General features: G+C 41.4%; 1 protein-coding gene across 9 annotated transcripts in view; it reads right to left on the bottom strand.

The window, feature by feature from the left end:
* RHOBTB1 (Rho related BTB domain containing 1) overlaps window positions 1-23,114 on the bottom strand; it is a 122,840-nt gene that overhangs the window by 20,516 nt on the left and 79,210 nt on the right. For 7 of the 9 annotated variants that reach the window (XM_047825544.1, XM_047825545.1, XM_047825543.1 and 4 more), the window contains 3 exons: window positions 17,779-17,980; window positions 17,299-17,402; window positions 6-191 (listed from right to left, as the gene is read on the bottom strand). In XM_047825544.1, coding sequence (XP_047681500.1) covers window positions 6-191; window positions 17,299-17,402; window positions 17,779-17,970 — 482 coding nt within the window. In that variant the 5' untranslated portion in view covers window positions 17,971-17,980. Of the gene's footprint in view, window positions 1-5; window positions 192-5,197; window positions 5,211-17,298; window positions 17,403-17,778; window positions 17,981-23,114 lie in introns of those variants that run through there. The other 2 variants (XM_047825548.1, XM_047825549.1) reach the window with 2 other exon arrangements.

A 23,114-nucleotide genomic window follows, 5' to 3' on the forward strand; every position in this document is an offset into this window, starting at 1 on the left:
CTTACCTTGCTAAAGGGCGTCTGGCTCGATTAACAGCTTCAAGATCAGCATAGCGGAGATCTAGCTGGCAGCCAACTAGAACAACAGGTGTGCGAGGGCAAAAGTGCTTGATTTCTTGATACCACATGGTTTTCACATGATTTAGGGAATTGGGATTAGCAATCGAAAAACAGAGGACCACAACATCAGACCTAAAAAGAAATCACAAAAGAAGCTGTATTTCCATATAACTTTTTTTTCTTTTATCATTACAGTTCCTCCCCTCCCCCATCCATCTAATGCCATATCATGTCACAATTAAAAAAAAAAAAAGGATAGTATAATACATCTCGGAGTCATGCAAACAGCCGGATAAGCCCCCACATCCCAGCACCAAACACAGCCCGAGTTCATTTTCATATTGCACTGCAGAACGCCTATGTATTAAAGTTTCCAAAGATGTTCTTTTACAATACACATGACTACCCAAATTTGATTCAGTCCTGGAGCCACAACATGCTGAACTATTTCTGTTAATCACAAGAAATAGTTTCAAGATAAAATAAAATAATAAGAACTACCTTTTACCAGTTTAAACAGAAAGGTGATGATGACTCAACCCAATGAGATAAAGCAAACAGTTTAAACATTACTGAAAACATAACAGGTATTTGCTGTACAGGGTCAGCAAATACACAGAAGGATTTCTGCCCTTCTTCCCACTTAAGCACACATGTAGAGAGCACAACCACTTATCTGTTTCTGAAAAGAAAATGTCCTGAATTTGCAGGAATTTTGACTCTTTACTAGATATATGGCAAGAAGGTAGTATTTAACAGAAAACTAGCAATAGTTGGATGGGTAATAAGAGAATGTTGGAAGCAGATTTCTCAAATGGTATATATGACACAGCAGGTAAACGGGGAAAAGAAAAAGTATTTTACAGTCAATTTTGACATAAAGATCTTCTATTTTTACATAACAACTTACCATTTTAGAGGCCAAAGAACCGTTTCATAAAACGGTTGTTCAATTATGGTGTTTGACAGCTGCTAAAAGGTATCTTTAATAAGAATTATAAACCAATCATCTAGGTTAAAATATGCTGAATGGTGACTTTGAAAACATTGAGGCAAAAGAATATAAAGAACAGGAAAAATTATGCCCAAGGATTCAAGACTATCTTGCAGCTAAATTCAGAAATAAACTCTTACAATTTTATTAGATGTTAATTTATTGCCTTTATTGTTTATGTAATGAGAAGAATCAAGTCGATGAATCAAAACACCTTCTTTTTAAATCATTAATGAGCTTTTTCCCCCTACATATCAATGAAGACAAACAAATATATCCAGGCAACCATAAAATTTCTAAAAATAATCATTTGCAATGCAGAAAACTGCAGGGTGCTTACATTAAATGTAATTCACAAGTTGAGTCTTTAAATTTATACTCCAGGAAAACTGCATCAGACCATAGCAAGTAGAGGGGAAAATCCTGAGATTAAAATATTTACAAATTATAAAAGAGGACCTGGGACTCAAAGTAGATGAATGTATTAATCTGCAGGTTTAGAATGTCCTTGAAATGAAGATATTATCAGAGATTCATAGACACTGGAAAATATAATATGTGTAAAAATATGCATAAATATATAAATGAAAGGGAAGCCTGTCTTGTCGTCGGGATTCTGATTTAGTTAGTGGAATATTCTGTGCACAGCCTTACTTCTAATCAGCATAAATAACAGTACCCAGCAATGCTTTGAATTTTACATTTTTTAGGAGCTGAGTTTTCTATTATTCATAATCCTATTTGTATAGGACATCTGATACAGCTCTGCTATAAGCTTCATCCTGATCATAAAACAAAGCCACCGTGAATTTTGGCACAGTGAGATTAACATGGCAATATGTGAGGTTCAATACTGTAGAGGAAGAATTGAGGAATGTACCCAGCACCTAAATGTGGACTAGTATGTATATGCATAAAATTGTTCTAATTGGCGCCTATTTCCATATTGAAGCACATGGCTATAAAAGAAATATTCTCAGAGCTTAATTTATATGACAGACATGAAGCTAAATGTCAATTCTGTTATCTAATTTTATGATACAGCATGTGAGGTTTTGAAATCAGAGCTGGCTCGGTTGCCAAGGTTACGGTGATAACACTCAAGCCACTGAGCACACACGAGTTACTATTCGGTTGACCTGTAAACAAGTACAGACAGGACCTTGGGGGTTGGAAACAATGGAATCTCTTGATGATAATAGCATAATGCCGTCACCCAATACAGGTCCGGAGGGCCCGACTTCTAACTGTGTCGCAGCAATATCTCAATGCATGAAATGCTGTTGGATGGCTAGAAAAATAATTCCATGTTATGTAAATATTTTGCCTCAAAAGGATGATAGTTAAAGAGAAGAGGTTGTATTGAGCACAACACTACCTTTGAAGCTAAAATAATTCTTGATAATTCTCAATAAAATATTGAGTCAAAATTCTACTTGTATCCTTGGAATAAAGAAATTTTTTTCCTTTTTTTTTTTTTAATGCACAGTTAGGGGCTATGAGAATATATCTCCATTACTTTACACTCAAAGCACTTAAGAAATAAGATCATATTTTACCTACCAACTTGCTTCAGCGTCTTTGGTTTAACTGTTGTTGATCTAAATATGAATGCAAGTTAAGAAAACATTCTATATAAATTATAGAGGCCATTTTTCTGGCCTGCCCTAATAATGTAGTACCCTAACCCTGATTTTAACCAAAAGGCTGGGGAATCAGCGGATGTAGTGATACAGCTACAGAAAGATGCTGTTTTGACACATTGCTCCTTATTCTTTTCTCATTCTATATTCTTTTCTAATTCCTAATTCTTCACATAGCAGTATTCTCTGCTACATAAACACATATACAATCAAGTAACTATTTTGAGAACACCGCATATTCCCTGTAGATTTTTAGCCTCTTTTCTATCTAGTCAAGGAAGGCACAGGACCTGCAGCTAAGAATATCTCCCCCTTTAGGCAGAATTCCAAGGAACTAGAGCTATTAAATAACTTTTAATCAAAACATTCATTCCTGTGTGGAGACTGTTCAGTGTCTGACACAAGCTCGTGTTTAAAAATGCCATTCCTGTGGAAGATAAAAAGAAAAAGGCAGGTTCTAGCACCTCCACTTCCATGGCTCTGTTACATTTTTTTACTTTGAAGAGTTGAGTTTAAAAATAATTGGGAGGGGAATGTGTGATGAGGGCATTCTCACATATTATGCAGCAGGGTTAGCCTAGAAATGACCTCAGGGTTCCTATTTCAGCTGTAAAAAGAATCTGATAGGATTTAAATGGCGTCCTACAGCTATTTGGAGTAGAAAGCACAAAAATTTGAGAATTCTTTGCAGAAGCAAAGCACGGAGTAGACAAAACTCTAAACTCCAGCACTTGAATACTGAGAAGGGGTAGGAAGAGGTTTGGAATTTTTTGTTGTTGTTGTGGACCCGGCTAAGTGGCTTTATTAAAGAAAGCCAGGGTTACAAAGGACTTAAGCATGCAGGGTCTCAGTTGCTTGCCTACGGAATGTTTATTTTGGGGAGAAAAATGTAATTTCTTTTCCCTAAGGGGAAAATGTTACTGTAAAAGTTTCTCTAGGGTACTAACACATCAAATAATGCCCATGCAATGATGTTTTGATTAGTTAAGTAAAAAATAATCCAAAGTAAATCTGTGTGTGGAAATAATTGCGGATCTTGCTTCATACAGGGGTAGAGGGCAGCAGGGCGGGGGGGGGGGTGGGTGTCACAGAAGGCCCAAGTCCTCCAAAAATGCTTGTGCTGATAAAGCCAACCTGAGTTGTACCAGTTTTTCTTCAGATATTAAACAAACAAGACAGCATATTTTTTTTCAGTTATCTTTCAAGGAGAACACCGGCCAAAGATAGCATGTAAAAAATTGGCAAAGGTATTTGGATAACATAAGAAGTGTGTGCAAAGTTGGGACCAATCTTTATTGAAGGATGAAAGAGAAAAAAATCTGAACACAGTGCATCTTGCCCACATATCTTGGCCCAAGCTAGACTTGAAACAGCAAAGGCCGTACAAGTTCCCAAGGCCTGTCTTTGTAATATCTATAGTCAAATATAGCAAACGTGGTGGGAAAAGGTCAGAGAGGCAACCAGAAGCAATGCTGCTTTTCCAATCTGAAATACCAAATTCATCCTTTGAAGAAGTGGTTGAAACAGGGTAGATAGTCACTATAAAAAAATGTGTTGTTAAGAATGGATTTTCCAAGTTCTTTCCTATCACACAAGTGCTCTTATCTTCTTGGTTTATCTTTCCTTTCCTAGTCCCATCCAGTCCACCACCACTGTCGGCTAGGGGGCTGCCTTTGCATTTTCTTATCTGGTTAAGTGAAGGAAAAATACCTAAATTATCCTTTATCTAAGAGCCCAACATCAGGCCAGTCTGACAGGCCATTGTGAACGTTTGTGGGTTCCATCTGGTCCTCCACATAGCTGTGAGCAGGATGGCCAAATGCCCTTCTCCAAAAGGTCAATTCCTTGCTGACGAACACTTGGTGACCAATAAGTATGTCATTGTTAATATGCCCCTTGAAGTCTTTCATTCTGTGGTAGGACGCCACCTCTTTATATGTCAGTACTGCTTATTATTTCCTTTTCGAGTAGAAACTCCTATATCCTTTATATTGGTAGAGATCACAATCACATTTTAATGGCCTTCTTTCCTTTGCCAATGAGCACAGGTCTCCTTCTGGCAAAGGTTCACGCAGGAGTCCCTGACCTCCACCTTTGGGGCTTCAAGCTTCCTTCTCCCCCTACAACTTAGGTAGGTTCTTTACAGAAACATTTTTGAAACCATTCAAGTCAACAACACACCTTTCATGCATGTAGTCTGACAGCGCTATGCAAACAGATCAAAACAGCACAGAACAGCTGGGAGCATGGCAGAGAAAAGGAATGTGTAACACGTGGCTTTGGAGAATTTTAGTAGGGAAGCAGCCCGGTGTGTATGAGATGCAGGGGGAGTTGTCAGTGATTGGTGAACATAACCACCAGGAGATGAATGGCTCTGTAAGCTCATACTCATGGAAGATGGAGAGGTCTGTAGGGGAGCGCCTGGCAGGGGATCTGGGGAGAGCAGGGCAGGACCATGCAGTGCCCTGGATGTGAGCAGAGAAATCAAGTCAATACTTTACCAATAGCAGTGAGGCTTCTTAAGTACAGATGTTATGTGGGGAAAACTGTCAAAACACCCTGCAATATATCCAGATTTGGGAGTGATTAGCATGCGCAACTATTTCTTCTAAGCCCATAACTGCACGTTTAGTAGGAAGCAATACTTTAAACCAGTCTTTCCCCCACCCTCCAAAACTGAGTAGCCAAAGCAGTGCATGCTCTTAAGTGCAGGAAAGCCTTATCAACATCCCACCAATGCCACCAAACCCTGAGATAGATAAAACTTGAGTCTTAAGAACAGTTGCTTCTTCTATCACGATACAAATATCACAGGGGGCATTGGCCTCTACCACAGAAGGTTGTGGGTTATCATCCAATAGAAACTGGCTATTTTTCACTCAATATACCATTTTCCATACTGAACAATCTAAGCTCCATTTAGTATATTCTTAAATCTCATACAATCATCAGAAAAAGTTGAATGCATGGGAAATTGAGTGAAACACAAGTAATTTATTAGAAGAAATCTTATTTAACTCCTGGTCAATGAGAACAGAAAGCATTGACATAAAGAAGGCTTGTTTAACAGGAGAAGGTGAAATTGTGGTAATAAATTCCTTCCCATCACCACCTCTCATTTTCATTCCTTTTTGGCTTTCCCTGAAGAGAAATGATGGAGGTACTTCCTTCCTGTACTGTTCATGTTTTCTCCTGAGAGCAAGACTAGCTGTAGATACAGGAAAGCCTCCATATCAGCCTGAATGCCAGATGGGAGGTCTCTGGGATTAAGCTCCTTAACTCTTTTGAAAGGAAACTATGTAAACCAGCAAGATCATTCCACCACACAAGAAAGTGTGAAGTGAAAGGGTAAAGAGACTTTACCCAGACCTCTCAGCAATCTTCTCTGAATTCATAAAGGTGAAAGGACTTGTCCCATGCCACTTATCTAATAGTAATACACAGTCATTCCTCTCAGCAATATTAACTGATAATGCACTATGTATCAGGTACTCTTCTAGACACTGAGGATACAGCAATTAGCTAAAAATACAAATCACTCATGCTTATCTTCATGCTCATATTCTAGTGGAGAACAAAGACAATAAGCAAGAAAAATATGTACACTAGGTGCTGTGTTAGGTAGTGACAAGTGCCAAACAGAAAATAAAGCAAGGAAGAGGGACAGAAATATTAGGGAACAGAAGATACTTTTGGAATGAGGTGACCAGGGAGGGCCTCACTGAGCAGCTGACATTTCAGTAAAGACCTGAGGAGGTGAGGGAGCTAACATGCTGCTATCTGCGGGGGAGAGCCCTGTGGAAAAGGAAACAGCTCATGCAAAGGCTCTGAGGAAGGTTGTCTCCCTTGGGTGAGGGGGGGAAATAGCAGGAGCTGAGCTCAGGAAGGCAATGCTGGACTGAGGTAGGGAGGGCCTCATGGGGTCTGGCTCTTACTTTGAATGAACTGGTGGACCGTTGGGATTTTTTAAGCAGAATAACATAATTTATGTTTGAACAGGAGAGCTGACCAAACGGTGGTGGTGGTGTTGGTGGTAGTGATGGTGGTGGTGGAGGGGGCGTGTCAGGGGGAAAAGGCAGAAGGATGGAACCAGTGAAAAGGTAACAATCCCAAGAGAGGCGATTGGACTTTGGCCTGGGAGCAGTGCAGGTGGTGAGAGGTGGCCGCATTCCCTATATTTGCGCAGCGGGGAGCCAGCAGGGTTTGCTGACGGACCACGTGTGGGATATGCCCAAGAGGAGTCAAGGATGATGCTAGAGAGCTTGTGCTGAGTGATTCTGTATTCCCTGTTCCTGGTGCTGACATCTGTACTTTAGCATCTCTAACACTGAACTGTAATTATTATGTTGCTGTCTCCCTGCTGTACCCTGAGTTTCTTCTTCAGGGACTTTGTTCCATTCCTATTAGTTCCTCTTGCATGGTGTATATATAACACAGCATTTGTGACAAAAGAGGCTCCCAATGACTGTTTATCAAGTAAAATGGCCTTCTAGATATTGAAGGATAAAGGACATAGATGCAAATACGTCTGCAGTCCTAAAGTCTAAAAGAAAGGAGTTCAGGCGTATAGTAAGTCAGTTATGGAATACGTTTTAATAAAGAATGAAAACAGTATGTGAGCTATTATATTTCTTCAGACAATTACTGCTGAAAGGCAACCATATAATATCTCTGGTATACAGCAGAGATTAACCAGTTAATATATATTTCTTAATTATTGGAATTTATCTAAAAAATCCATTTACCCCATCTAATTGCATAGTTTTATAACACTGGGATAATAATGTATTAATGATCACTTCATGGAGTTAGATAATCTCCAGAAGCAAAGGAAATGTAAAGAAATAGGTTACTTTCAACCCACTAATTTCTGTGTTACACAGAATCAAGGCTGAAGGGAACACCCTCTATTTCACAGACCATCTTGTTTTTTTAAAAAAAAACATAGCAAACACTAAAAACAAAAATCAGTAAGATAGATAGCCAAGGTGATAAATTGAAAAGACAATCTGCTAATTTGCTTTATCTTTCTGTAATTCAGCACTGTCCTTCAGATGATATCTAGGCTGGGGACACAGGGGTTCCAGGGGAAGAATAAAGTGGTGGAACAATTTTGGAAACCTAATAAATGGCCAATATTAAAAGTTACTGATAGAACTGTTGACAAGGTTCACTAAGAAACATATCTGTGAAAGTGTTCTGCAAACTTTACACTACCAATTATTGTCCAACAAATATGATCATGGGTTCAAAAGTCACCACAGGATATATTTTATATGTTGTAGCCAATAAGAATTGCGGAATATTCTCATCACGAGATGTTTTCCTTTTGGTGTACCAGCTCATGTCGTTAACTGAAATATAACTGCTGAAAGCTAGTAACAGAATCATCCTCAGAAGACACTGCAGAATTACTCAACAGTCTCTTTTTTCTTACCACCTAATGTAAAAGGGAAAACTGTAGTGCTGAAATATATTTCCTCATCAGAATGTTATAGTATAGAAACATCACAAACTGATGAAAAGTTAACACACTTAGCTATTATTTGACCCAACTGGTCAAGCTTGCAGTTATTAAGTAGTAATAGAAAAAAAGGTAGTAAGAAGGCAGAACACAAGACGTTAATATACTGAACAATGTGTATGTCCTATTCTCCTTACCTATTCCAGTGGCCTCATTATTCATGTCTCTATGGCACCTTTTGAGGCCATCAATGCTTTTCTGGGCTGCCACAATGGACAGTTTTTCCTAGTCATGTGACCAGTGTTTGGGCAGCAGCCAGCATCTGTCTAGGTCCTGGAACACGAGTGACCCCACTCATCAATCAAATCCTGTTGCTATCTCATTTGGCACTGTTGTTTCTCAAGGACAGATTCATCCTGGGGCCAGGGCTCAGTTGGACAAAGAAATTCCAGCTTTCTGATGTTTTGTCTTCCGGTCACAATATGAGATGTAGCAGTTCAGAGCAGGAAGGACAGTGCGGGACAGTAGGCTGAGGGTGGTACAGAGCACGGCATGTTTTCTGTCTGCCGGATGATCTGGCATCACGGAAATCTTGTTTGGGTGTTTTAGTGCACAATCTACAAATCTCCACCACATTTAAGTTTTTGAATCCTTTCTATGCATTTAGTCTGATGCATTTTTGTTTATTTGTTTTGGTTAAGCACAAAGCAGTAATAATCCACCTTCAATTTTTCTACTCACTGCCCTCATCTTTGGGCAAATGAATTTAAAATAAATAAATAAATAAATAAATAAATTTAAAAATATGATTATTTAAAAAATATTTTTCAGTATTTATCTTTGAGAGAGAGAGAGAGAGAGAGAGAGAAAGCGAGAGCACGAGTAGGGTAGGCACAGAGAGGGAGACACAGAATCCAAAACAGACTCCAGGCTCTGAACTCTTAGTACAGAGCCCAATGTGGGGCTCGATCCCACAAACTGAACTATGAGATCATGACCTGAACCAAAGTCAGACGCTTAACTGACTGAACCACCCAGGTGCCCCTAAAATATGATTCTTATAAGGATCTTGGAAATGACACTAAGAGGACAAACAACCTTACAACTGGAAAATCGTTAGTATTGACATAAGTAATTTTCTATTTAAGAGGGCACCTGTTGGGATGAACACTGGGTGTTGTATAGAAACCCATTTGACAATAAATTTCATATTAAAAAAGAAAAAAGGAATACTCCTTCAAACAAGGCTTTACAAAAATAATTCACAAATCTAAAAATATTTGTGGAGAAAATGTGGGTTTCAGGGTGTGGGTCAGTGTACCTCCATTCTTTTTCTCCTGGTCTAGCTCATCTCCTAGCTAATCTTTTCATTTGCTCATTCATTAAGGAGAGGTTAGGCACCAGTGTTTTCTGTCTTTGTCACTTTCACATAGGTACATGATTTGTGATTCTTACTATAAAAATGCAAACATAAAATTCAACCTAGTGAAATAGTTTGGAGTTTGTTACAATGGCATTTCCTTGTAAATGCCTTAGAAGAGCCTGCCATGTACAAGACTGATGGACAGATTCATGCACTCATTCAACTAACATTCATTAAACTCTTACTATGTGCCACGCCCACGCATAGGGCAGACAGACAAAATTCCTGTTCTACAGATAGTAGGAGTCATAGCATAAGGGCAACTGAAGAAGATGATGAAGGAGCCAACTTTCAAGTGTGTGATCATAGTGATGAGAGGGATTTGCCAAGGAGTCCTGAGGAACATAAGGAGGGACATTTCACCTGGATCCTGAAGGTAACAGGGAGTTGGGGGAGAGTATGGAGGGGACTTCTGGGAATTTGTGCCTCTTATTCTAAAGTCTTAGAATAGTTGTGGTAATTAAGTAGGTAAAGAATAGGCAGGTGGGAGTATAATTTCTATGCAGGTGTAATGCACATTTGTGGGCCTAGAGGCTACAGACCATACACAATTAAAATATCAGGTTATGTCTGGAGCAAGACAGGAGGTTGGACAGGCAGGCTGGGACTCAGTCCAGAGAAACAAACCAGAGTGGAGCCTCATATCCAACGTGCAGCTACCTCACCCAGGGAAAGGACACTTCTCGTCCAGCTCTGCACCTGATTCTCAGCTAAGGTGAATGAGCACAAAACAGACAAGGTCATCTGTGCATTCCCACAGGTTCTCATTGCACCCTCCAGTTCCAGAATGAACCAACTACAAAAGACCACACGGTTACTATTTGATGGGGAAACAGAGAAATAGAAAACTTTCAGGGAACTGTGGGGTCAGCTATCACAGGATACCTGGTCCAATGTATCTTTTTAGAAAAAGATACAAACATAACCACAGCCGAAGACACAGGCCACTTGGTCAGACTCTGATCCACACAGCTGAGGGCTTATCTCTAGGAAAAGGGAATCAGCATGATTTGGGGACAATTTGACAGTGTTTCATTATTGAGCCTTGAGATTCAAGACCATCCTGTTTCCCATACTCTTCTATTAAGGATCTTGTCCCATTTCCCGCCCTAAGTGCACACAAATAATTTGTATTTCAGTGAGAATTAACTCTAAATTCTATAAATTAAAACATATGTTGTCTACCACATACATTTCCTCAGACATAATAGATTTTTTTTGTTCATTAAAATACTTGTACTTAAAAAATATTGAGATACAATTTAAATACAATAAACTTTGCAGACTTAAAATGTTCGGTCTGATTAGTTTTGACTTACGTATGCACCCCAATACTATCATCCCTATCAAAATCATGAACATTTCCATCACCTCCAAAGTTTCCTGTGTCCCTTTGCAATCCATCCCTCCCTCTTCGTCCTCTTTCCCAGGCAACCAGTGATCTACTTTCTATCACCATGGATTGCATTTTCCGGAATTTTATAGACATGATATCACACAGTATGTGTTCCTTTCCTCTGGTTTCCTTCACTTAAAAGCTTTGTCTCTAATCTTTAAGAGATTCTTCCCTTTTGGCTGAGGTTCAGTAAAGAGCATGATAATCATGATGATTCCACAGTAGTGCTTACCAAAGCATGCCTTGAGGACCACCTGCTTTATAATCATCCAGGGACTGGCTAAAATGTGCTGATTTACCTCTCCCTAGAACTCTGACATCAGAATAGCCAGCATATGTGGGCATACTTAAGCCTGCAATTTAGTTCAACCTTTTAGGGAACGACGGTTCCTGTTTCTGGGTCTAGCTACTTATTCCTCTAAGTCTTTCTATTGTTTTGTTTTTTTCTCTACATTTTTTTTTAACATTTATTCATTTTTGAGAGACAGAGAGAAACAGAGCGTGAGTGGGGGAGGGGCAGAGAGCGAGGGAGACACAGACTCTGAAGCAGGCTCCAGTCTCTGAGCTGTCAGCACAGAGCCCGACACGGGGCTCAAAACTACGGACCACGAGATCATGATCTGAGCCAAAGTCGGATGCTTAACCGACTGAGCCACCCAAGTGCCCTGGTCTTTCTACAGTTTTCTATAACCTGGGCAAACTTTTAGGCCACAGCAGGACACAGGACTTTAGGACAAAGGTTGCAATAATTTTCCTAGATCCCATTGTGCCCACATTTAGAAACGCGGTTTGAGTTACTTTTCCATATAGTACATGCATTGTGAACTTTCCTCCTTTTCAAGTCTACCATGGGGGTCAGGACTCTAGCGAAGACAGTCCTGTGAGTGAGTAGGACTCCTTTATCACAGGTGCAAAATTCAGTGAGGTGCCAAATAACTACATAATCCAGGTGCCCAATATTAAAAAAACAACAAACAAACAAAAAACAAAATTAAGGCAAAATAAATCCCTGATGAACAAAATACCAAAATATTAAATAAAGTCAGGACCAGTAACCTTGCCATACTGAGCCATACTGAGTTTGAAGCAGAAAGAAAAAATTAGTGATCCTATCTTTTAAAAGTTATTACTATTTATATTTTATGCCCAATGTGAGTGCCCTATTGCCTCAGCCTAGTCCTGGCCCAGACTCACCTCCACCTGATATATTTTACTGTCCAACAGGCTTTTTGCTGTCCTGAAATTGTCATTAGAATGTTACTTCTGGCCCAGCATTTATAATGTGCCAGGGACAAGAAGAGCTCATTCAAAGCACCCTATCTGGACACATTAGACATTTCCTACTTTTCCCCTTGCCATTAACCACAAGTACAGCCAATCCCAGACAAACACATAAACACTGGTCACCCATAGTCCTGAATTTTTAAAAGAGCCTCAACCAAGCATTCAAAATGGGATGTATTCATGGTGTATCTGATTACGTGTGCCTTCAGCATGAAACTAGACCTATCTAAATAGACACACAGAAACCATGGCTCTGATTAATATTATCATTTAAAACACATACTGCACTTCTCATAGGAGCTAACATTTGAGAAAAATCCACGCGTGAAAATAATCTGTATTAATAAATGAGTTTCAACCGAATAGAAAATATGCCCAGAAACTGGGGTGTAAGGGCATGTTTAAGTTCACTTTTTTTAGGGGAAAGCATGCCATATAAAGGACCCAAGGCTCCTACTCACTCTCAGAAAGTTCACTTGGATGTATTATTTTTAATGAAAATGAAAGCACTCATGTTTAGCTATACAAAGAATTAAGCTATTTGTTATGTATTAAAGAATTTACGAGGCACAATGGCATACTAGAGCTGGTGACAGATGGAGAATACTGGTCTTCAGTGTCCACATAGAACAGCATACAAATTAGACTGGACTAGGGATAAATTTAAGGTAAGCTTGTCATCAGCCATCATCACCAGCCATGACAGCACGGTGGAAAGGGAAGGTATGGGTTCTGGAGTCCGACAGAACTAGCAGGAAAAGTTCAGTTCTACTCTTTCCTAGCTGACTGACCTTGGCCCCTTTCTGTGCCTGTTTGCTCAACTGTGAAATGAGCCTACTTTGCAGGGTCACCACAAGAATGAAGTGGTGGACATCAGGCACAGGCCCGGCCTTGATTAAACTGTAGCTGTTGTTATCACCACCTTCAGTGCCACAAGCTTTATGATGTGTTTGAAGGTTATCCAATCCTGAGACAGATCAATGCTGGAGGTTTTCAAGGAAAGGAAACATAAAATTTGTAATTATTTACGTGTGGGGTGACTATACGAGAGGGACAGGGGCCCAGATATCCTGTTGAAAGGCAGAGCCCACCCTCCTTGTCTCCCTTTTTAGTGCCTAATTGTGAACATTTCATTCTTATAATAGTTTGAGAGAAAAACCGAGAGTGATACCCCTTTATTATTTTAGAGAGGGAGAGAGAGAGTGTGTGTGTGAGGAGGGGAGAGGGAGAGAGAGGGAGAATCTTAAGCAGGCTCTATGCTCAGCGTGGAGCCTGATGCGGGGCTCGATCCCATGACCCTGGGATCATGACCTGAGCCAAAGTCAAGACTCAGATGCTCAACAAACTGAGCCACCCAGCCCCAACCCCGCGCCCCCCCCACCCCCGCCGCCACTTTAAAAAGAGGCTGTTTTCTTGCCAAAAAAGGGCAGCTGATCACAGTCCTGGTTACTAGGTATAGTTTTGTTCTTGATATTTTAAAAGAGCCAGAAAAAGTTCATCCAAAGTGGATAGAAAGTAGGTGGTGGGAAGAAAGGCTGCGAGAGTTGGAGTCATTCACTCCAGACAAGACAGGGTTTGACGGATTCTAAATGTGTTAAGTGGTGCTGAGGCTGCTGTGCCACCTTCCTTCTCCATCCACAGAAGGACTCCCGTACTCAACATTTTTTCTTGGATGGATGATTTTCCTTCCTGAAGAAAAGGGGTCACCTAGATGACCTTGTGAGGCCTCTTCCAGTTCTAAGCCTTCGCACAAATACAGAAGAGCAAAGAGACACCCAGCTCGTCAATGTGGGGGTGGGTTGCAGCCGCATCTGTTTAAAATGAGGCTGAGGTAGCTTGGTACAGAAGAAAGAGTGGGGGCTGGGATTCAGGCAGAGGTGGGTTGGAATCTGCCTCTGAAACTCACTCTTGGGCAAGTTATGGGAGTGAAAGAACTCAGCTCTGTCCTCCCTTGTAGCATGGAGATAATCTCTGCCTTCTAGGGTTCCTGAAAGGATTAACTGAAATAATGTTGGCAAGGCACCTAATATTTTGACTGGCACATATAAGCCTTTGATAAATTGGAGCTATTATTCCAGTTGGTTGAAAAATGGGGTGAAAGATTAACGCCCTTCTGCTTATAGTTATACAAATTCCTGTAGGCAGACCAACACCACTGTGGCCCACAGGATCCACACTGCAAGTGGAGCCTGTCCACACCAGACGATGTTTGAGGGGACAACTTATTAACCACTGTGGTCCTTAGGGGCAGAAGACACCAAAGACAAGGCCTAAGGCATCTTGGTAGGGCTCTGGTTTCTCTCACTGTCACCAAAAGAATCACAGGAATTATTTTAAAAAGGTTCCAAATACATCCAGGTATAAAGAATATATCACATCCCACTGATTTGTCATTCACACCAAGTACAGTAAAAAACATCTGTCAAAAAGCAGGTTTGCAAACCAAATGGATTGTCAGAAATTGTAATTAGGATTATTTTCCTTCACGAATGACACAAAGCTAAAAATGGAAGTCATCAAGAAATTGATCAGCTCTTCAAAGCAATGAAATACAGTGGCCAGAACCCTATACCAAGTAAAAGGCACTCCTATTACCATCAGACTTTTCCACAAAATGCAATTTTTTGGTGTTACATGAATGTGGAATTGCATAATATTTAGCATTTACAGAAAGATGCTGGAGGCTGAGGCAGAACAGCTCTGCTTTTTGTTCTTTACCAATAGTGCGGTCCGTGGCAGGACACCTGTGAGGCTGTGGAGAACTGGAGAGGACAGAGGAAATGCAAGGTACAGACATGCATATAAAGTGAGGCCCACGGACAGCTGGGCCAGAAACATGGGAGTGTTTCCTGAAGCCCTTCTGTGTCATTCGGAGAATCAAACTTGGCTTGGAAAACACATCCTGTTTCCATCAAAGGAGGAACAGGTTACAGCTGATAGAACCGAGCTTTACAGACAAGGGAGCAGAACAATGCAGTCTCAACTGATGCAGTCACATGAAAGAGCAGCCTATTTTTGTTGGGCATAAACAAACACAGGCATGACACGTGGTGAAGTGACTCCAGATACATCAGGAGCTGGACAAGGCCCAGTGTGGATGTCTGTCAGTGTGAGATCTATGAAGGCCATCATGCCATTAAATCAATCCTAAGCAGGAATCTCACATGACAGTGAAGCAGCCCTTGTATTACCCAAAGATAAGCGTTACATTAAACCAAGTAAAACTCGGGGCCAAGTTAAAACTCGTTCTTTTCAGCTGTGTAACATTCCAGTGGCAACATGAAACGGTCCAGAGCAGCTAAACCCAAAACCTTCGGTAAGCTCATCAATAGGCCCATCATCTTCGGACAGCTGTTTGGAAGTGAGGGTGCAAAATGTCCACAGAAATCTATCACATCCATCCTTGCTTTGCTTAAAGTCATCATTTTATGATGCTTTAGATATTACAAATCCGACTGCATGGTCCTTAAATGGCACTTTACTATTATTGTTTGTATATGTGGAATAACTGGACAAAAGAAAAACCACAAAGTGGCAACTAATATAATAATCAAGAACACCATGGAAAGAAAAGAAATGATAAAACAGGATTTTCAAGGAGAGGAAAAGTATCTACAACTCTGGAAATTAACCTCAAAAGTCCTCATTACCAAGGGGACATTAACATCGATGTTTTACTTCCCAGATGCCCTTTTCTGAGTCCCCACGAACATCCTGGTCTAAGTGGCAGATTCTCTCAGGGTGTGAACAACTTCTTAGGAATAGGGCAAACCCTTTCAGCAGTTTATTGAGTAGCTCAGACCACTTGGATAAATGCCAATAAAAGTCTGCTCAGAGCCTTAGAGAGCCACCGGCTTGGAGAAACGTGCGGGGCTCCCAGGTGGCTGAGTACGTTGGGTGTCTAACTTCGGCTCAGGTCATGATCTCACGGTTCGTGGGTTCGAGCCCCACATCAGGCTCTGTGCTGATAGCTTGGAGCCTGGGGCCTGCTTTGGATGCTGTCTCTGTCTCTCTGTCTCTCTCTCTCTCTGCCCACCCCCGCTTGTGCTCTGTCTCTCAAAACTGAATAAACATTAAAAAAAAAAAAAAAAAGGACTAGAGGTGCTTTCAGAAATGATTATCTCAACGCCAAGGAGTAACTCATGTGGTTGTAGTATCTGCCTAATCCAATCCTGCGAGGTAACAGGACATTTGAGGTTAACGAGGGACAACTGATTCATGACACCTAAATTCTAAACTTACGATAAGATGTGTTAATTTACAATTAAGAGGTAAGAAAATCTCTGTATCTGGGTTTTGATAGCTTATAACACATTCATCGAGAGAAAGACCTTAAGTTATGGTGGCAAGAAGAAGTTGCTGAATATTCTAAGGCAATTTGACCATGTTCCTAGTCTTATTAATGTCCTTCTAGATTTACTACAGGGATTTCACTTGATTTTTCCTTCTTCTGGAATTTTGCTTGATTTTTAATGTAAAATACACATTAGTGCTTCAGTTCATTTTGGAAACGTGCCTTGTGAAGGATTTCAGAGATATTTTTCTTTCTTTTCAAAAACGACCTTCAAATAAAAATAATAGACTTTCAGATAACAAAGCCCAAAGCGAAAAACATCAGACTCTGCTAATGTGGTCAGGAAAAGACCAAAGAGACCTTCTGAAGTGGGGTGGCCGAGTGCTGAAATAACTTAAAACATTTTAGCAAAAGGTAAATAAAGTACCATTCAGGAAACCTGCCATCAAAGCAGCCAGGGCCGGAGGGCACACCAGAAACCTCTAGCTAACGTCCCAGTTTGACTAACACTGGTTGTTTCAAATGAGGGACTTCCTGGGAGGGACCTAGCGTCAAGGCAGACTGCTTTTCTTGACATCAGAAAACAATTCCACATTTTTTTTCTTTTTTCTTAAACACAGCACAGAATCCAACACATTTCAAGGCCATGTGACGTGGCTTTTGTTGCTTTATGAAGCAGCTGCAGGTTTGGAAAAGGAAATTGTATTCAGGTTCAAACACACTACACTGGTCTTGGTTTACCTGCCATATGCAAAACGCCTGTCTTTGTGATGATCGCCAAAAGTATCCCAAAGCCTGAGAGAAACGCTCACTTCATCAACAACATCCCGGGAACGCTCCAGGACCTGCAGGAGAGAGAGTGCAGTCCTGCTCAGTGTCACTCAGAGGCTCCTCAGGAGAAGGATGTCTAGGTCAGCACACCTCAAGGCTCACTTGACCCACCTGCCTTTAGTTTTGTCATTGCATCTAACAGGACTTGACTAAGTCCTAATTCTCTTTCTGGAATCATGTGACCCAAACCCTCATTCAAGAAACCGCAGCCATACGCCCGAGTTTGCGTTTTACTTTTGTTTTCTCTTGTGGCACTAAAAACATAAGCTTTCTTTCGCGTGCACAAGTTACCCGTACTCCCTGGCAATAGCAGGGGATGTGCCATCAAATCCGGACTGGCAATAGCAGTGATGTGCCCTTAGGAGTCTAAAGAAACTCTGTACGTCTTACCTCCTGGCACACTCGGTACTGGTCGATCGCCCACACGGTAGGCACGTGGGTGGCCAGCAGCTGATACTGCGTTAGCGTTGTGTTACACGCTCTGGCACAGATCAAGCGCGTCTTCCCCACGGCGTTGTCTCCCACGACCACACACTTGATGGTTTCAACGTTGGGTCTTTCGTAGTCCATGTCAGTGTCCATTTATAAAACTCTGGAAGAAGAGAGTTACAGAGCAATCACAGGGGAGAGGGGTTCAGGCCGTTTCCCCTTTGTCTGGGCTCTTCTTCGGAAGTGCCCAGGCATAAGCGAGAGGTTTGGAACTTCATACTAAGCCTAAGTGAAACTCAAGTTTTCTATTTATGTCTCACACAAGTGCAAAAACACCGCCGGCTTGTTATTTTGACCCCAAACGGTTTATGCCGGTTAACATGTTATTTTCTCCTTGGTTTTCTCTAAACACAACCTGCCTACTGAAAATCCATCCAGGCAAATGAGAGTGCTGGCACACATTTATAGCTCACTAGCTACTCATGTTGATCCACTAAAGACACTGGTCACCTGCAGGTTTAACCTTAGACACTGGGGCACGAGACACCTTGGCAATATTAGTGACCATGCCATCTCAATCTCCCAACGAGCCAATCTCTCTATCTGAAAAGCAGTTTCCTGCAGGCTCTACACCATCATGGTGACTTAGGGGAGGCTCAAAAGTGCAAGCAGAGAGGATTAGCCTGCTTTAAAGATGAGTCAACAGTCCAACTGAATTTTTATTTTTTGAATTTTGAATTTTATGAATCAAATTCATAAAAACAATATTCTTAAAAGGGGCACCATAAAGCAATGTATTTTTTTTTTAATTCTCTTTCTCTCTGTGTTTTCATTAAGAAATCTGGAGCATATGGTGAAGAATGATTTTACCAGGATGAGGAGCTAGTTTGGAATCTCCCTGAAAGCATCAAGAAAGGTTTAAGAGAGTTGCTGAGTGACAGGGCAAGAGGAAGAGAAAAAGCTGTCATGAGCTCTGCTTCCCCGGGGGGGTCAGGAACCTCCATAAAACGCAGAGCAGACTGCTTCTTGGCAGCAGTTGGATGGCTGGCCAACCATGGAAGATTCTAAGGTTTTAATGAATTATAATTGCCCTTTTGAAGAAGTCTACTGTTTTTTAATTTTGTTTTTAAAGTAGGCTTCACACCCAGTGCAGAGCCCAACACAGGGCTTGAACTCAAGACCCTGAGATCAAGACCTGAGCTGAGATCTACGGGTAGCATGCTTAAGCAACCGAGCCACCCAGGCACTCTGAGGAAGTAACTGTTAAAAGGAGAAAACTGGTTAGATGGTCACTTTTAATGAGCCAATAATGGTTTTAGTGGTCATATTGGTAAAGAAACTGCTCAGAGTAGGGCCTGATACATAACTGGGGCTCGGTAAGTGTTTGTTTAATTCAACTGATTTGAGAAAAATGATAATTTGGATAATATGAGATTAAGAGTACAGAAGGAGAGACAGAAGAAAGAATATGAAATAGGATGAATACTTTTTCCCAGTTAGGACCATCTGAACATGAGACTGTCTCCTGTAACACCATAACAGGAGGTGTTGAACCCGAGACTACAGACTATTTGGCAAGACTTGAGTGGAGTGATTCAAACAACAGATGTGTGGTGAGGTCAGGATCTGGTCTCAGGATCCTGTCTGTAGTTTACACACCATAGAGAGGCTTAAAATAGATATCTGTGCCCACCAGCAAATGTAGATTCTGAAGGTCTTGGGTGGAGAAAGAGAGGCTTAAGAAAAACTCCAATTCTGATGATCACCCACAGGTGGTGACTCCTCAAATTGATCTCTTCTAATTTCTAGTCTATGGTTTTATTAGTTCCCTATTTCATAGTCTAACGTGGCAAAAACCTGACTTTGGCATCAGATCAGTGGTCCTGCAATACCTGCCAGAGAACATTTAGCAAAGTCTGCAGACATCTTTGGCTGTCACAATGGGGTTGGGGGAGAGGCCAGAGATGTTTTGAAACATACTATAATACAAGGTACAGGTCCCACGACATGGAGTAATTGGGGCCCAATGGTCACAGTGCTGAGGTTGAGAAATCTCAGCCTTAGAGGAGATGTGACTTTGAATCCTACTCTCCCCATTTTCCAGCCATTTTGTCACTGACAAGACATTTGCACTTTCAGCCATAGCTTCCGCATCTGTTAAGTGGGAACTATAGTACCAGGCTCCTAAAGTAGTGAGGATTTGGTGAACTGACTGATGTACCTGACACACCCATGACTCCCAGGATTCTAATCGTGGTGCTGAAGGTGAGTTGAGTGCCTTGAAGGGACAACAAAACAGTCAGGGGAAGCCCAGGATTAGCCGTGAAATCATAAACTTAATAACCACGAAGATCTATACGAAGGACGAATTTCAGTAGAGCAATCACAGAGTAATTCAGTGAAAAACAAGCATAAATGCAAGATGGAGCAGAGCTGACTTTGCATCAAGAAGGCAGGGAAACTTCTGGGTGGGAGTTGGACACAGTTAGCTAAGCAATAATAGAATTGGAAAGGTAGGTTAGAAATATTTTCCTGGGGCATTTCTAGCTTCTAGGATAAAAAATGGTAACACTTGTTGTGGATAAGAAATTTGATATGTTTCTGGTGATATTACTGTAGGGTATATACCCTGTGTCAGAAAAACAGGATCTGTTTGGAGCTTCACAACTCTGGAAACTAAGGTACATTATTTTGATCATCCTAAGTGGTGGAAAATCTTACTCTTTTGAAAGTGAATTTTATTTTTTTAGATGGATAAAAGCCATGGAGAGCCAATCCTTAAAATTCGGGGGAACGTTTGGATTTAGTCAAAACTGAAATAGACACACACAAAACACACAGTTGGTTTTCTTGTCAGATTGCAAACTAGCTTTGAGAGCAGCCCCCTGAAAGGAACCCCCAAATAATTTGAATCATAACAGCATTGGTGGAAGAGCTGTGTAGCTTTTACACAAGACTACTTTGAAGGGGATGAAAGCTCTCCTGCTTTTATATTAAGGCTATGATTACAAAACTATCATTACTTATTTATAGACACACCTCATGCACAGTTCTGAAAAGAATTTCTGTGTCAAGGGTGAGAATAACATCCATGGGTCCTCTAATCTCTAGCAATCTGCTCAAAACCCAAGTGACTGCCAAAGGTGCTAAACCCTGTACAAAGGGGACAACATGGAAGGGAAGTGAAAGGCAGGGCAGAATTAAACACTCGTAGCCCAGCTCACTCACTGCAGACGTGGAATTTCCAGGAAGGGTTTTCTGGATTCCAAATACTGAAAATCTTTTCTTTGGGGTATAAATTTGATTTTGTGGTAATCTAAAAATTATTTTAAGTGTAAGAAGTCACAGCCAAGCATGCAAAGCCATGCTACACATGTATTATAAACTGTTCATCCTTTATAAATAAAGTTATGATAATTATAAAAATATGCAATATTATCCTTCTTTACTTGTTATGGGCTCTAATTTATTCATATTTAGCACTCTTACAGTTGAGTGAGCTCTTAGGACCATCTGGTTAATGACTATCTGGTTTCTGACTTTCATTTACCTAGAATGAGAGCAATAAATATTATTCCTTTAACACTGTTAATAAATTTCACCACCATGAACCCTGCCGATCAGTGCAGATACTCTTTTGCCTTTAGATACGAATCTGAGGAAACAAAGAAAGTATAAAAGAAAGAGCTAGAAAGGACTGACACTGGTAACCTATTACCACGGCAGCTTTGTAATCTTACTCAAAACTGACCTGACCTTCATTTCATACTTTTTCTGAATCCTCGGGACATGGATGCTGACCATTAAGTGTTGAAGGACATACCCGCACACTGTGGATGTCAGAAGCAGTTAAGTTTATTTAGAACTGACCAGTGAACAAGACAACGTGGTGGGTGGGGAGTGAGGACTCGGTGAGGTGGCCCAGGGTGGCTGCCCCCTGGGTGTTGGTGCCCACCATCAACTTAGAGACTGTGGTCACGATGGCCCCATGTGCTCACACCATGATTACTGTCACCTTCCAGACTTCAGGTCTCTCCTGAAGATCCACATTCACCACCAGCTCAGGCTTCTTGTCACGTCCACAGGGCAACACATCCTACATCTAGCCTCTCGGCTGCTCCACCTAACCTTCCCCACACTCTACTTGGGCTGTTCATGCTCTTGGCCATGTGCTGGATATTGTCATCCAGAAACATTTTACCCCTGAAATGTCGAGTTTCAAAATCCTACTCTCAAAGTAAAACTCCTATCTTTACAGCCTCTGCTTGGTGAAGCGTGGGCGCGGCAGCAACTCCCATCAGGAGACAGAATCTGTTTCCCTTCCTCTAGAATCTGAGCTAGCCTTGTGACTGCGTGGCCCATTCCAAAAGAATGTGGTGGTGATGCTCTGTGAGTTCCAGAGCCAGGGTCTCCAGAAGGCCTGCAGCTCCACCCTCACGCTGTTGGAATGCTGTCTTGAGGCTGTCCTCTGAGGAAGCTGGCCTAGCCCCACAGAGGATGAGAATTCCCAGTGAGAATAACTGAAGCAGCCCTGCCGATGGCTTCACCAGATGCCATATAATGTGAGGCTACCTGAATCCTCTAGCCCAGCCAACTGTCCAGGTGAATGAACCTTTATGAGTGAGCCCAGCTAAGGAATCACCTAGCCAACCTACAGAATCAGGAGAAAGTACAGTACGTTTTGGGGTGATTTGTTATCACGAGCAGGGGAGGGGCAGAGAGAGATGCACACAGAATCCGAAGCAGGCTCCAGGCTCTGAGCTGTCAGCACAGAGCCTGATGCAGGGCTCGAACCCATGAACCATGAGATCATGACCTGAGCCGAAGTTGGATGCTTAACTGACTGAGACACCCGGGTGCCCCTGGATGATCTTTTCTACCTAGGGTTGATGGATCACGCCAACTTTCTCTTCACCATCATCCTCAGCATCTTGTATTGCATATGTGGGAGGCAGAATAATGGTCCCTCAAGGATGTTAATGTCCTAATCTCTGGGATCTGTGAATACGTTCTGCTACATGGCATGGGGCAAATAGGGTAGCAGATGAAATTAAGGTTGCTAATCGGCTGACTTTAAGGAGCTCATTCCGGATTGTCTGGGAAGGCCCAATGTAGTCTCTCAGGTTCTTTCATATAGAAAAAGGAGGTAGGAGATCAGAGTCAGAGAGATATGTGAAGATGTTACATTGCTGGCTTTGAAGATGGAGCCAAGGGCCATAAACAAGGAGTGCACGTGACCTCTAGAAGCTGAAAAAGGAAGGAGACAGATTTTTCTCCTAGAGCTCCAGAAGGAACGC

The sequence above is a fragment of the Prionailurus viverrinus genome, chromosome D2, assembly GCF_022837055.1.
Source record: "Prionailurus viverrinus isolate Anna chromosome D2, UM_Priviv_1.0, whole genome shotgun sequence".
In the NCBI taxonomy this organism is placed as follows: Eukaryota; Metazoa; Chordata; class Mammalia; order Carnivora; family Felidae; genus Prionailurus; species Prionailurus viverrinus.